This window comes from Ammospiza nelsoni, chromosome 34 (assembly GCF_027579445.1).
Source record: "Ammospiza nelsoni isolate bAmmNel1 chromosome 34, bAmmNel1.pri, whole genome shotgun sequence".
NCBI lineage: Eukaryota > Metazoa > Chordata > Aves > Passeriformes > Passerellidae > Ammospiza > Ammospiza nelsoni.
In genome coordinates, this window is record NC_080666.1 from 2,080,134 (window position 1) to 2,096,541 (window position 16,408).

Genomic DNA, 16,408 nt, shown 5'->3' on the forward strand with positions numbered 1-16,408 from the left:
AGGATTTTTTGTGAATTTTTTAGGATTTTTTGGGGTTTTTTGGGGGATTTTTTGGGGGATTTTTTGTGGATTTTTTGGTGAACTTTTTGGGACATTTTTAGGATTTTTTTTTTTTATTTTAGGGGATTTTTTAGGGATTTTTTGGGGAATTTTTTGGGATTTTTTTGTAAATTTTTGGGGGTTTCTTGGTGAATTTTTAAGGAACATTTTAGGATTTTGGGGAAATTTTTGGGGAATTTTTGGGGAATTCTTTGGGAAATTTTTTGTGGATTTTGAGGAGTTTTGGGGAAATTTTTGGGGGAATTTTTTGTGGATTTGGGGGAATTTTTGGGGAATTTTTGGGGGAATTTTTGGTGAATTTTTGGAAAATTTTTTGTGATTTTTTGGTGAATTTTTTGGGATTTTTTGGGGGATTTTTTTGTAAATTTTTGGGGGTTTTTTGGTGAATTTTTAAGGAACGTTTTAAGATTTTGGGGGGAATTTTTTGGGAATTGTTGGGGAATTTTTGGGGGAATTTTTTGGGATTTGGGGGAATTTTAGGAGAATTTTTTGGGGAATTTTTTGGGATTTGGGGGAATTTTTGGGGGAATTTTTTGGGATTTTTTGGGAATTTTTGGGGGGAATTTTTTGTGGATTTTTGGGGGATTTTTTGGTGAATTTTTAAGAAACATTTTAGGATTTTTGGGACAATTTTGGGGGGAATTTTTTGGGAATTTTTGGGGAATTTTTGGGGAATTTTTTGTGGATTTTGGGGATTTTTTTGCTGATTTTTCGGGGACATTTTGGGACATTTTCAGGGCATTTTGGGGGCATTTTTTGGGATGTTTTCGGGGATTTTGGGGATTTTTTGGGGCATTTTTTGGCTGATTTTTGGGGACATTTTCAGGATAATTTTTGGACATTTTCAGAGCATTTTTGGGATATTTTTGGGGCATTTTTGGGACAATTTTCAGGATATTTTCAGGACATTTTCAGAGCATTTTTGGGATATTTTTGGGGCATTTTTGGGATATTTTTGGGGCATTTTTCGGGTATTTTTGGGATTTTTTCCGAACACTTTGGGGATATTTTTGGGGTATTTTGGGATATTTTTGGGACATTTTTGGGGTTTTTTTGGGGTGTATTTTGGGACATTTCTCGCTGATTTTTGGACATTTTGGGGGCAATTTTTGGGCTCTTTTTGGGACATTTTCGGGACAATTTTCAGGACGTTTTCAGGACATTTTGGGGGCATTTTTGGGACAATTTTCAGGACGTTTTCAGGACATTTTGGGGGCATTTTTGGGACAATTTTCAGGACGTTTTTAGGACGTTTTCAGGACATTTTTGGGAGAATTTTCAGGAAATTTTTGGGGCGTTTTTTGGAATATTTTGGGACAATCTCAGGATATTTTTGGGGATATTTTTGGGGCCATTTCTGGGTTGTTTCTGTGACTTTTTAGGGCATTTTTGGGGTATTTTTGGGATATTTTCAGGTCATTTTTGGGACATTTTCCGCTGATTTTTGGGCCAATTTTGGGGCATTTTTGGGACAATTTTCAGGGAATTTTGGGATGTTTTTAGGACATTTTCAGGGCATTTTTGGGATGTTTTTAGGAAATCTTTGGGGTATTTTGGGGCTCATTTTTGGGTTATTTTTAGGACATTTTCAGAGCCTTTTTGCAGACATTTTGGGGGTATTTTTGGGACATTTTCAGGATATTTTTGGGACATTTTTGGGGACATTTTGGGGATATTTTTAGGACATTTCCAGGGCGTTTTTGGAGTAATTTTTGGAATATTTTCAGGATATTTTCCAGACACTTTTGGGGCAATTTCTGGGGAAGTTTTCAGGATATTTTTAGGACATTTTCAGAGCATTTTTACGACAATTTTCGTGGATTTTGGGGCCAATTTTTGGGATATTTTGATGACAATTTTCAGGGCATTTTTAGGACATTTCCAGAGCGTTTTTGGGGCAATTTTCGGGGTATTTTTAGGATATTTTTGGGGACATTTTCAAAGCATTTTGGGGATATTTTTGGGGCCCTTTGGGGACATTTTTGGGTATTTTTTGGATATTTTTGGGGCAGTTTTGGGGGGACTTTTTGGGGATTTTTGGGATATTTTTGGTGAAATTTTCAGGATATTTTGGGGACATTTTGAGGACAATTTTTGGGATATTTTTAGGGCACTTTCAGGATATTTTTGGGCTATTTCTGGGATAATTTTATGAGGTTTTCAGGATATTTTTGGGGTATTTTTGGAACATTTTTGGGACATTTGTGGGACAATTTTTGGGATCCTTTTGAGGCATTTTTGGCGATATTTTTGGGGTTTTTTTGGGTATTTGTGCGGCATTTTTGGGGCATTTTTAGGACATTTTCTGAGCATTTTTGGGATTTTTAAAGGAAATTTTTGGGGCATTTTTGGGATACTTTTGGGGCATTTTTGGGGCCTTTTTTGGGTATTTTTGGGGCATTCTTGGGGGCACTTTCGGGACATTTTTGGGGCATTTTCGGGGCAATTTTGGGGACAATTTCAGGTCTTTTTGGGGGATTTTCGGGGCATTTTTCGGGACATTTTGGGGGCAATTTTTGGGACAATTTCAGGGCTTTTTTGGGTATTTTTGGGGCATTTTTCGGGACATTTTCAGGACATTTTCGGGACATTTTCAGAGCACTTTTGTGGCAATTTTTCGGACATTTTTGGGGTAATTTTTGGGACATTTTTGGGACATTTTTGGGACAAGTTTTGGGACAATTTCAGGACTTTTTTGGGGATTTTTGTTGCATTTTTGGGGACATTTTCAGGACGTTTTCGGGACATTTTCAGAGCATTTTTGGGGTAATTTTTGGGACATTTTTGGGGACAATTTCAGGACTTTTTGGGGCATTTTCGGGGCATTTTTGGGGCCATTTTGGGGGCATTTTTGGGGACAATTTCAGGAGTTTTTGGGGGATTTTCGGGGCACTTTGGGGGCATTTTTGGGGCAATTTTTGGGTATTTTTGGGGCATTCTTGGGGGCATTTTCAGGACATTTTTGGGGCATTTTTGGACCATTTTTGGGGACAATTTCAGGAGTTTTTGGGGGATTTTTGGGGCATTTTTGGGGCATTTTTTTGGGTATTTTTGGTACAATTTTTGGGGCAATTTCAGGAGTTTTTGGGGATTTTTGGGGCCCTTGGGGTCCCTTTGCTCACCCAGGGCGTGCAGCGCGCTCAGCGCCAGCTCCCGACCCCGCGGCTCCTCCGGGGCCTCCAGAGCCGCCAAAATCCTGGGGAGCACCTGGGGCAGCCACGGCTGCACCCCCTCACCTGCCAATTAACGGTAATTAACAGTAATTAATGATAATCCGCGAAAATTGGGGGAAAATCGGGAAAAATTGGGGAAAAATTGGGGGAAAATTGGGGAAAAATGGAGAGAAATGAACCCAAAATGAAACCCTGGGGCAGCCAGGGCTGCACCCCCTCACCTGGTAATTAACGGTAATTAACATTAATTAATGATAATCTGCGAAAATTGGGGAAAAATTGGGCAAAAATTGGGGAAAAATTGGGAAAAAATTGGACAAAAATGATCAGAAATGACCCCAAAATGAAACCCTGGGGCAGCCAGGGCTGCACCCCCTCACCTGCCAATTAACAGTAATTAACAGTAATTAATGATAATCCGCGAAAATTGGGGGAAAATCGGGAAAAATTGGGGAAAAATTGGGGGAAAATTGGGGAAAAAATGGGAAAAAATTGGACAAAAATGAACAGAAATGACCCCAAAATGAAACCCTGGGGCAGCCAGGGCTGCACCCCCTCACCTGCCAATTAACAGTAATTAACAGTAATTAATGATAATCCGCGAAAATTGGGGAAAAATCGGGAAAAAATTGGGGAAAAATTGGGCAAAAATGGGCAAAAATGAACAGAAATGAACCCAAAATGAAACCCTGGGGCAGCCAGGGCTGCACCCCCACACCTGGAAATTAACGGTAATTAATATTAATTAATAATAATCAACGAAAATTGGGGAAAATTGGGGAAAAATTGGACAAAAATTGGACAAAAATGAACAGAAATGACCCCAAAATGAAACCCTGGGGCAGCCAGGGCTGCACCCCCACACCTGGTAATTAACCGTATTTATTAAGCAATTTATTAACCAATTTATTAATATTATTAATATTAATTAATAATAATCCGCAAAAATTGGGGAAAAATTGGCAAAAAATTGGGGAAAAATTGGGGAAAAATTGAGATAATGAACAGAAACGAACCCAAAATGAAACCTGGAGAGCCAAGGTTGCACCCCCTCATCTGCTAATTAACGGTAATTAATGCTAATTAATGATAATCCGCAGAAACTGGGGAAAAATTGGCAAAAATTGGCAAAAAATTGGGGAAAAATTGGGGAAAAATGGACAAAAATGGAGAGAAATGAACCCAAAATGAAACCTGGAGAGCCAGGGCTGCACCCCCTCATCTGGTTAATTAGCATTAATTAACGTTAATTAGTAATTAGTCATGAAAATTAGCAACAAATCGGGGAAAAAACGGCAAAAAATCGGGGGAAATCAGCATAAAATTTGCATAAATTAACCCCAAACGAAACCCTGGGGCAGCCAGGGCTGCACCCCCTCCCTTGATTAATTAAAGTAATTAGCGCTAATTAATAATAATTAAAAAAATTTGGAAAAATCGGGAAAAAATTGGGAGGAAATTGGGAACAAATTCACAGAAATCGACTCAAAATTGACAGAAATGAGCCCAAACTGGAACCCCTGGGGGGTAATTAGCACCAATTAACGCTAATTAATATTAATGAAGAATAAATTCATTACAATTAGCGAGGGAACAGCAAAAACTTGGCAAAAAAAGGAGAAAAATGAGCGGAAATGGACGGAAATGAACCCAAAATGAAGCCCTGGCAGCAGCTGAGGGTAATTAACACCAATTAACGCTAATTAATAACCAGCCAAATGAAGTTATGCAAATCAGGAAAATTTTCCCCAATTTTCTCCAAATTTGCTCCGATTTCCCCATTTTTATCCCGAATTCTCCCGATTTTCCCCAATTTCCCGATTTTTATCCCAATTTTCCCCAAATTTGACCCAAATTTCCCCAATTTTATCCCAATTTTTCCCCATTTTTATCCCAATTTTCGCCCAAATTTCCCCATTTTTATCCCAATTTTTCTCCATTTTTATCTCGAATTTTTCCCCATTTTTATCCCAAATTTTCCTCATTTTTATCCCAATTTTTCCCCATTTTTATCCCAAATTTTCCCGATTTTTATCCCAATTTTTTCCCAATTTTCACCCAAATTTCCCCATTTTTATCCGGAATTTTCCCCATTTTTATCCCAATTTTTCCCCATTTTTATCCCAATTTTTCCCCAATTTCCCCTTTTTTATCCCAAATATTGCCAATTATCACCCAATTTTCCCAAATTTCCTCCAATTTTCACCCAAATTTCCCAATTTTTATCCTGAATTTTCCCCATTTTTATCCCAATTTTTTCCAATTTTCGCTTAAATTTCCCCATTTTTATCCCAATTTTTCCTCATTTTTATCCCGATTTTCACCCAAATTTCCCCAAATTTCGCCCAAATTTCCCCATTTTTATCCCAATTTTCCCCATTTTTATCCCAATTTTGCCAATTTTCACCCAAATTTCCCCATTTTTATCCTGAATTTTCCCCATTTTTATCCCAATTTTTGCCAATTATCACCCAATTTTCCTGATTTTTATCCCGATTTTCACCCAAATTTCCCCATTTTTATCCCAAATTTCCCCATTTTTATCCCAAATTTTCCCCATTTTTATCCCAATTTTTCCTCATTTTTATCCCGATTTTCACCCAAATTTCCCCATTTTTATCCTGATTTTTCCCCATTTTTATCCCCATTTTTCCCCATTTTTATCCCAAATTTTCCCCATTTTTATCCCGAGTTTTTCCGATTTTTATCCCAATTTTTCCCCATTTTTATTCCGAATTTTCTCCATTTTTATCCCAATTTTTTCCAATTTTCGCCCAAATTTCCCCATTTTCATCCCAATTTTTCTCCATTTTTATCCCAAATTTTTCCTCACTTTTATCCCAAATTTTCCCCATTTTTATCCCAATTTTTCCCCATTTTTATCCCAAATTTTCCCGATTTTTATCCCAATTTTTTCCCAATTTTCACCCAAATTTCCCCATTTTTATCCGGAATTTTCCCCATTTTTATCCCAATTTTTTCCCAATTTTCACCCAAATTTCTCCATTTTTATCCAAATTTCCCCATTTTTATCCCAATTTTTCCCCAATTTCCCCTTTTTTATCCCAAATATTGCCAATTATCACCCAATTTTCCCAAATTTCCTCCAATTTTCACCCAAATTTCCCAATTTTTATCCTGAATTTTCCCCATTTTTATCCCAATTTTTTCCAATTTTCGCCCAAATTTCCCCATTTTTATCCCAATTTTTCTCCATTTTTATCCCAAATTTTTCCTCACTTTTATCCCAAATTTTCCCCATTTTTATCCCAATTTTTCCCCATTTTTATCCCAATTTTCACCCAAATTTCCCCATTTTTATCCCGATTTTTCCCCATTTTTATCCTGAATTTTCCCCATTTTAATCCTGAATTTCCCCATTTTTATCCCAAATTTTCCCCATTTTTATCCCCATTTTTCCGATTTTCACCCAAATTTCCCCATTTTTATACCGAATTTTTCCCCATTTTTATCCCGAATTTTCCCCATTTTTATCCCGAATTTTTCCGATTTTTATCCCAATTTTTCCCCATTTTTATTCCGAATTTTCCCCATTTTTATCTCAATTTTTTCCTACTTTCGCCCAATTTTCCCCATTTTTATCCCAATTTTTCTCCATTTTTATCCCAATTTTTCCTCATTTTTATCCCGATTTTCACCCAAATTTCCCCATTTTTATCCTGAATTTTCCCGATTTTTATCCCAATTTTTTCCCAATTTTCACCCAATTTTTCCCCATTTTTATCCCCATTTTTTTGCAATTTTGACCGAAATTTCCCCATTTTTATCCCAAATTTTTCCGATTTTTATCCCGAATTTTCCCCATTTTTATCCCAATTTGCACCCAATTTTCCCCATTTTTATCCCAAATTTTCCCCATTTTTATCCCAATTTTTCCTCATTTTTATCCCGATTTTCACCCAAATTTCCCCATTTTTATCGTGATTTTTCCCCATTTTTATCCCAATTTTCACCCAACTTTTCCCCATTTTTATCCCGAATTTTCCCGATTTTCCCCCAATTTTTCCCCATTTTTATCCCGATTTTCACCCAAATTTCCCCATTTTTATCCCGATTTTTCCTCATTTTTATCCCAATTTTCACCAAATTTTCCCCATTTTTATCCCAATTTTTCCCAATTTTCACCCAAATTTCCCCAATTTTCACCCAATTTTCCAATTTTCACCCAAATTTCCCCATTCTTATCCCAAATTTTCCCAATTTTTCCCTATTTTCTCCTTCTTTATCCAAATTTTTGCCCAAATTTTCCTGATTTTCCCCAATTTTCTCCAATTTTCGCCCAAATTTCCCAATTTTCACCCAATTTTTCCAATTTTTATCCCAATTTTCCCCAAATTTCCCCCAAATTTTTTCCAATTTCCACCCAAATTTCCCCATTTTCACCCGAATTTTCCTGATTTTCACCCAAATTTCCCCATTTTTATCCCAATTTCCCCAAATTTCCCCCAAATTTCCCCATTTTTATCCCGAATTTTCCCGATTTTCCCCAATTTCCCGATTTTTATCCCAATTTTCCCCAAATTTGACCCAAATTTCCCCAATTTTATCCCAATTTTTCCCCATTTTTATCCCAATTTTCGCCCAAATTTCCCCATTTTTATCTCAATTTTTCTCCATTTTTATCCCGAATTTTTCCCCATTTTTATCCCAAATTTTCCCCATTTTTATCCAAATTTTTCCCCATTTTTTTCCCAAATTTTCCCGATTTTTATCCCAATTTTTTCCCAATTTTCACCCAAATTTCCCCATTTTTATCCCGAATTTTCCCCATTTTTATCCCAATTTTTCCCCATTTTTATCCCAATTTTCACCCAAATTTCCCCATTTTTATCCCAATTTTTCCCCATTTTTATCCCAATTTTTCCCCAATTTCCCCTTTTTTATCCCAAATATTGCCAATTATCACCCAATTTTCCCAAATTTCCTCCAATTTTCACCCAAATTTCCCAATTTTTATCCTGAATTTCCCCATTTTTATCCCAATTTTTTCCAATTTTCGCTTAAATTTCCCCATTTTTATCCCAATTTTTCTCCATTTTTATCCCAATTTTTCCTCATTTTTATCCCGATTTTCACCCAAATTTCCCCAATTTTCACCCAAATTTCCCCATTTTTATCCTGAATTTTCCCCATTTTTATCCCAATTTTTTCCAATTATCACCCAATTTTCCTGATTTTTATCCCGATTTTCACCCAAATTTCCCCATTTTTATCCCAATTTTCCCCATTTTAATCCCAAATTTTCCCCATTTTTATCCCAATTTTTCCTCATTTTTATCCCGATTTTCACCCAAATTTCCCCATTTTTATCCTGATTTTTCCCCATTTTTATCCCCATTTTTCCCCATTTTTATCCCAAATTTTCCCCATTTTTATCCCGAGTTTTTCCGATTTTTATCCCAATTTTTCCCCATTTTTATTCCGAATTTTCCCCATTTTTATCCCAATTTTTTCCAATTTTCGCCCAAATTTCCTGATTTTTATCCCGATTTTCCCCATTTTTATCCCGAATTTTTCCCCATTTTTATCCCAAATTTTCCCCATTTTTATCCAAATTTTTCCCCATTTTTATCCCAAATTTTCCCGATTTTTATCCCAATTTTTCCCCAATTTTCACCCAAATTTCCCCATTTTTATCCGGAATTTTCCCCATTTTTATCCCAATTTTCGCCCAAATTTCCCCTTTTTTATCCCAATTTTTCCCCATTTTTACCCCAATTTTTTTCCAATTTTCACCCAAATTTCCCCATTTTTTCCTGAATTTTCTCCAATTTTCCCCCAGTTTCCCCATTCCCCCTCTCTCTCTCGCCGAGCGCCTCCAGCAGCATTTTTCCCCATTTTTATCCCAATTTTCACCCAAATTTCCCAAATTTCCTCCCATTTTCACCCAGTTTTCCCAATTTTCCCCAATTTGCCCGTTTTCCCCGGAATTTGCCCCGTTTCCGCCCGCATTCCCGCCTCTCACCGAGCGCCTCCAGCAGCGCCTCCAGCACGAACCAGGACCGGGGGTCGCAGTTTGGGCTCTCGGGGGAGCCCCAGAACGGCCCCAGAACCGCGGGGAGAGCCCGGGCGGCCACCGGGGACAGCTCGGGCTGGGAACGGAACACAAAAAACCAGTACGGACCAGTATGGACCAGTACGGACCAGTATGGACCAGTATGGACCAGTATGGACCAGTACGGACCAGTATGGACCAGTATGGACCAGTACAGACCAGCATAAACCAGTACAGACCAGTATAAAACAGTACAGACCAGTATGGACCAGTACGGACCAGTATAAACCAGTACGGACCAGTATAAACCAGTACGGACCAGTATAAACCAGTACGGACCAGTATAAACCAGTACGGACCAGTACGGACCAGTATGGACCAGTATGGACCAGTATGGACCAGTATAAACCAGTACGGACCAGTACAGACCAGTATAAACCAGTACGGACCAGTATAAACCAGTACGGACCAGTACGGACCAGTACGGACCAGTATAAACCAGTATAAACCAGTACGGACCAGTACGGACCAGTACGGACCAGTATAAACCAGTACAGACCAGCATAAACCAGTACAGACCAGTATAAAACAGTACAGACCAGTACGGACCAGTACGGACCAGTATAAACCAGTATAAATCAGTACAGACCAGTACGGACCAGTACAGACCAGTACAGACCAGTATAAACCAGTACAGACCAGTATGGACCAGTACGGACCAGTACAAACCAGTACAAACCAGTACAAACCAGTATAAACCAGCATAAAACAGTATGGACCAGTACGGACCAGTACAAACCAGTATAAACCAGTATAGAACAGTATGGACCAGTATAAACCAGTATAAACCAGTACAGACCAGTATAAACCAGTACAAACCAGTACGGACCAGTATGGACCAGTATAAACCAGTACGGACCAGTACAAACCAGTACAGACCAGCATAAACCAGTATAAAGCAGTACAAACCAGTACAAACCAGTACAAACCAGTATAAACCAGTATGGACCAGTACGGACCAGAACAAACCAGTATAAACCAGTATAGAACAGTATGGACCAGTATAAACCAGTATAAACCAGTACAGACCAGTATAAACCAGTAGAAAAACCAGTATAAACCAGTATGGACCAGTATAAACCAGTATGGACCAGTGCAAACCAGTATAAACCAGTACAGACCAGTATAAACCAGTACAAACCAGTACAGACCAGTACAAACCAGTACGGACCAGTAAAAGCAGAAAAAACCCCAAAAAAATCCCATTTTTTCCCCATTTTTTGCCCATTTTTCACCATTTTAAAGCCGCAAATCCGCTCCCAGTTCATCCCAATCCCAGTATGGACCAGTACAAACCAGTACAAACCAGTACAAACCAGTATAAACCAGTACAAACCAGTAGAAAAACCAGTACAAACCAGTATAAACCAGTATGGACCAGTATAAACCAGTACAGACCAGTAAAAGCAGAAAAAACCCCGAAAAAATCCCATTTTTGGGCCATTTTTCACCATTTTAAAGCCGCAAATCCACTCCCAGTTCATCCCAATCCCAGTATGGACCAGTACAAACCAGTACAGACCAGTACAGACCAGTACAAACCAGTACAAACCAGTACAGACCAGTGCAAACCAGTACAAACCAGTCAGCAGGAAATGCACCCCAGAATTCACCCCCAAAAATGCCCCAAAATTTGCCCCAAAATTCACCCCAAAAATCCAGAAATGCTCAAACCCCAAACCAGTACAGACCAGTACAAACCAGTAACCCCAAACCCCCTCCCAGTTCCCTCCCAGTACAAACCAGTGACCCCCGACCCCAAACCAGTACAAACCAGTAAAAACCAGTATAGAAAATTCCCCCATTTTTCCCCATTTTCCCTCATTTTTAACCCTTTAATCCCCTCCCAGTTTGTCCCAGTTCCCTCCCAGTACAAACCAGTAACCCCAAACCCCATCCCAGCCCAAACCAGTACAAACCAGTACGAACCAGTATAGAGAAATCTCAAATTTTCCTCATTTTCCCCCATTTTTAACCCTTTAACTCCCTCCCAGTAACCCCAAACCCCCTCCCAGTACAAACCAGTAACCCCAGGGCCCAAACCAGTACAAACCAGTACAAACCAGTATAGAAAAATCCCCATTTTTCCCCATTTTCCCCCATTTTTAACCCTTTAACCCCCTCCCAGCACCCCCAAACCCCCTCCCAGTCCATTCCCAGTACAAACCAGTGACCCCCGACCCCATCCCAGTCCAAACCAGTCCAAACCAGTCCAAACCAGTACAACCCAGTACCTGCATCTCCTCGCGGAGCTCCCTCACGGCCGCGGCCGCCGCTCCCCTCACGGCGCCCTCGGGGTCTCCCAGCCCGGCCCGCAGGGCCCCCAGCACCACGCCCAGGTACCTGCGGGCCACGCCCACACGCGCTCGGGCCACGCCCACCCCCATCAAGCCACGCCCACCCCCGCCTAAAACCGCGCCCGAGGCGGTTTAGGCCACGCCCCCTCCTTCTTCAGGCCACGCCCACCTCGCTTCACCCCGTAAACCTCATTAAAAGGTTTAAGCCACGCCCACAAATCAATTAAAGGGTCGAAGCCCCGCCCACGTCATTAATTCGCACCCACAAGCCCATAAAAGGCCCGAAGCTCCGCCCACCAGCCGAAGCCACACCCACAGCTCCTTCTAGAGTCACAAGTCCCGCCCACAATTCTATAAATGGCTTTAAGCCACGCCCTCAAGGTCTTATGCCCCGCCCACATACCCATAAAAGGCTTAAAACCCCGCCCATTTCCTTTAAACCCCGCCCACAACCTTTAAACCCCACCCACATTCCCATATAAGGCTTCAAACCCCGCCCATTTCCTTTAAGCCCCGCCCACAACCTTTAAACCCCACCCACAACCTTTAAACTCCACCCACATTCCCATATAAGGCATCAAACCCCTCCCATTCCCTTTAAGCCCCGCCCACAGCCTTTAAACCCCGCCCACAACCTTTAAACTCCACCCACAACCTTTAAACTCCACCCACATTCCCATATAAGGCTTTAAACCCCTCCCATTTCCTTTAAACCCCGCCCACAACCTTTAAACCCCACCCACATTCCCATATAAGGCTTCAAACCCCTCCCATTTCCTTTAAACCCCGCCCACAACCTTTAAACTCCACCCACAACCTTTAAACCCCACCCACATTCCCATATAAGGCTTCAAACCCCTCCCATTTCCTTTAACCCCCGCCCACAACCTTTAAACTCCACCCACAACCTTTAAACTCCACCCACATTCCCATATAAGGCTTCAAACCCCACCCATTTCCTTTAAACCCCGCCCACAGCCTTTAAACCCCACCCACATTCCCATATAAGGCTTCAAACCCCACCCACTTCCTGTAAGCCCCGCCCACAACCTTTAAACTCCACCCACATTCCCATCTAAGGCTTCAAACTCCGCCCATTTCCTTTAAACCCCGCCCACAACCTTTAAATTCCACCCACATTCCCATATAAGGCTTCAAACCCCGCCCATTTCCTTTAAGCCCCGCCCACAACCTTTAAACCCCACCCAAAACCTTTAAACTCCACCCACATTCCCATAAAAGGCATCAAACCCCTCCCATTCCCTTTAAGCCCCGCCCACAGCCTTTAAACCCCGCCCACAACCTTTAAACTCCACCCACACCCCCACAATAGGCTTTAAACCCCGCCCACATCCCCACAAACAGCTTTAAACCCCGCCCCCTTTACCATAAATAGGCCTTAAACCCCGCCCATTTTGCCTTGTATGGCCTAAACCCCGCCCCTTTGCTGTGAAACCACGCCTATTTTTGCCCATATAAGGTGTAACCCCCGCCCCTTCCCGAAAAGCCACGCCTATTTTTGCCTATATGAGGCATAATCCCCGCCCCTTCCCGCGCAGCCACGCCCCTTTTTGCCCATATAAGGTGTAACCCCCGCCCCTTCCCGCGAAGCCACGCCCATTTTTGCCCATATAAGGCGCTCACCGCTGGCGCAGGGCGGAGCCGCAGCCCCGCGCAAGCGCAGCCAGCGCCAGCAGCGCCCCCTTGCGGCCGCCGGCGCAGCCGCCTCGGCCCGGCCCCTCCAGCAGCGGCAGCTTCCGGGTCCGGCCCGACCCCAAAAACGGCGAAATTTCACCCAAAAAACGAGAGGGGTGAGGGGGAAAAGGGTGGGGGGGAGGGCGGGAAGGAGAAAAACGGGGGGAAATGGGGAAAAAACGGCGAAAATCAGCAGAACATCGGCAAAAAAAGACACAAAACCACAAAAAAACCGGCAAAAAAATGACCCAAAATTGGCAAAAAATCACCCAAAATCAGCACTGGGAGAGGCAGAAACTGGTAAATGTTTGGGTTTGAGCAAAGAAAAGCCCAAAATTTGAAGATTTTCCCTCAGAAAAAGCCAAAATTCCGATTTTTTCCCCTCAGAATTTTGCCGGGTTTCCTGAGGGGAAGGTCCTGGAAGGGCGCTAAAAAAAGCGCGGGAAAATAAAATAAAATTTAAAGAAAACGGAATTAAAATCTATAATTTTGTTCAGTTAGGAAATTTTTTGTGATTTCAACCAAAATTTCTAATTTTTATTCACCAGGAAGGCAAAATTCTGATATTTTGCCCCAAAATTTGATCCAGCAGCCATAAAATGCTTCAAAGGTCCTGAAAGGGCCGGGAAAAAAACCCAAAATTCCTCAAAAAAATCTTTAAAAATTTAATTAAAAATCCCCAAAGTTTAAAACTGCTTTAATATATTTGACATTTAATTGAAAATTCCTAAATTTTACCAAAATGTTCCAAATTTACTTTCAATTTTCCCTCAGGATCTCCCAAATTTCAGCTTAGAAAGGTCTGGAAAGATCAGAAAAAAAAACCCAAAAATCTTTTAAAAAACCTCAAAAATTCCCAGAAAAATTCTAAAAATTCACTAAAAATTCCCCAAAACTTCCATAAAATCATAAATTTACCAAAATTTCCAAATTTTAACCAAAATTCTCCAAAGTTCCCCTCAGGATCTTTGAAAATAATCCCAAAAATGGTCCTGAAAGGTCAGAAAAAAACCCCAAAATTCCTCCACAAAACACCTAAAAATTTAATAAAAAATCCCCAAAATTTAAAATTTCTTTAACATTTTTAACATTTTGCTGAAAATTCCCAAATTTTACCAAAATATCCCAAATTTTCCTGAAAATTTCCCTCAGGATTTTTAAAACTTCAGCCCGAAATGGTCCTGAAAAATCAGGAAAAAACCTCAAAAATTCCCAGAAAAATTAAAAAAATTCACTAAAAATCCCCTAAAACTTCCATAAAATCATAAATTTACCCAAATTCCCAAATTTTAACCAAAATTCTCAAAATTTCTCTCAAAATTTCCCTCAGGATTTCTCAAATTTTAGCTTAAAAAGGTCCTGAAAAATCAGAAAAAAATCCCAAAATTCATCAAAAAAACCCCAAAAAAACCACAAAAATTTCCCAAAATTAAAAATTTCTTTCAAATTTTTTTGCATTTTGCTGAAAATTGAGAAATTTTACCAAAATATTTCAAATTTTCCTGAAAATTTCCCTCAGGATTTTTAAAATGTCAGCCTAAAATGGTCCTGAAAAATCAGGAAAAAACCCAAAAATCTTTTAAAAAACCTCAAAAATTCCCAGAAAAATTTTAAAAATTCACTAAAACTTTCATTAAATAATAAATTTACCAGAATTTCCAAATTTTTAACCAAAATTTTCCAAATTTATTTCAAAATTCCCCTCAGGATCTCTCAAATTTCAGCTTAAAAATGCCCTGAAAAATCAGAAAAAATCCCAAAATTCATTAAAAAACCCCCAAAAAAGCAAAAAAATCCCCAAAATTAAAAATTTCTTTCAATTTTTAGACATTTTCCTAAAAAATTTCAAATTTTACCAAAATATTTCAAATTTTCCTGAAAATTTCCCTCAGGATTTTGAAAATGTCAGCCTAAAATGGTCCTGAAAAATCAGGAAAAAACCCAAAAATCTTTAAAAAAACCTCCAAAAATTCCAGAAAAATTCTAAAAATCCACTAAAACTTTCATTAAATAATAAATTTACCAAAATTTCCAAATTTTAACCAAAATTTTCCAAATTTATTTTAAAATTCCTCTCAGGATCTCTCAAATTTCAGCTTAAAAAGGTCCTGAAAAATCAGAAAAAAATCCCAAAATTCATCAAAAAAACCCCAAAAAAACCACAAAAATTTCCCAAAATTAAAAATTTCTTTCAAATTTTTTTGCATTTTGCTGAAAATTGAGAAATTTTACCAAAATATTTCAAATTTTCCTGAAAATTTCCCTCAGGATTTTTAAAATTTCAGCCGAAAATGGTCCTGAAAAATCAGAAAAAATCCCCAAAATTCATCAAAAAAACCCCAAAAAACTCCAAAAAACTCCCCAAAAAATGCTAAAAAATCATAAAAAAACTAAAAATTTAAATTTTTTACAAAATTTTTACAAAATTTTTTAAAAATTTTCATTTTTTTTATCAAAACTCACCAATTCCTTGAGCAGCTTCTCGGGGGGCAGCCCCTGGGCCAGAGCGTCCAGAACCTGAGGGGAGAAAATTTGGGGGAAATTCTTTCAAAATTTTGAATTTTTGGTTAAATTTTGGAGAAAATTAAAATAAAACAAAAAAGGGAAAAAAATTGGGGAAATTCGGGTGAAAAATGAGGGAGTTTGGGGGAAAATTTGGGGGGGGTTTGGTGAGAAATTTGAATTTTTTGGGAGAGTTTTGGTGAAAAATTTGAATTTTTTGGGGGGATTTAGGTGGGAAAAAATCTGAATAAAATGAGGGAAAAATTGGGAAAAATCCACAAAAATTAGGGAAAAAATTCAAATAAAATAGGGAAAAGAAATGAATAAAATAAGGGGAAAATTGGAGAAAAATCGGAATAAAATGAGAAAAAAATTGGGAAAATTGACAATAAAAGAGGGGAAAAATCTGAATAAAATGGGGAAAAAATTGGGAAAAATTCCCAATAAAATTGGAAAAAAATCAAAATAAAAAGGGAAAAAATTGGGAAAAATTGCCAATAAAATGGGAAAAAAATCCGAATAAAATGAGGAAAAAATTGGGAAAAATCCCCAAAAAAATAGGAAAAAAATGCAAATAAAATAGGAAAAAAATCCGAATAAAATAA

General features: G+C 39.0%; 1 protein-coding gene across 1 annotated transcript in view; it reads right to left on the reverse strand.

Moving 5' to 3' along the window:
• The window catches only part of IPO4 (importin 4), a 62,328-nt gene that overhangs the window by 30,721 nt on the left and 15,199 nt on the right, over positions 1–16,408 (reverse strand). The window contains exons 11-15 of the mRNA XM_059491422.1: positions 15,765–15,818; positions 13,251–13,360; positions 11,544–11,652; positions 9,220–9,346; positions 3,183–3,296 (exon numbers count right to left, since the gene is read on the reverse strand). Coding sequence (XP_059347405.1) covers positions 3,183–3,296; positions 9,220–9,346; positions 11,544–11,652; positions 13,251–13,360; positions 15,765–15,818 — 514 coding nt within the window. The remainder of the gene's footprint in view (positions 1–3,182; positions 3,297–9,219; positions 9,347–11,543; positions 11,653–13,250; positions 13,361–15,764; positions 15,819–16,408) is intronic.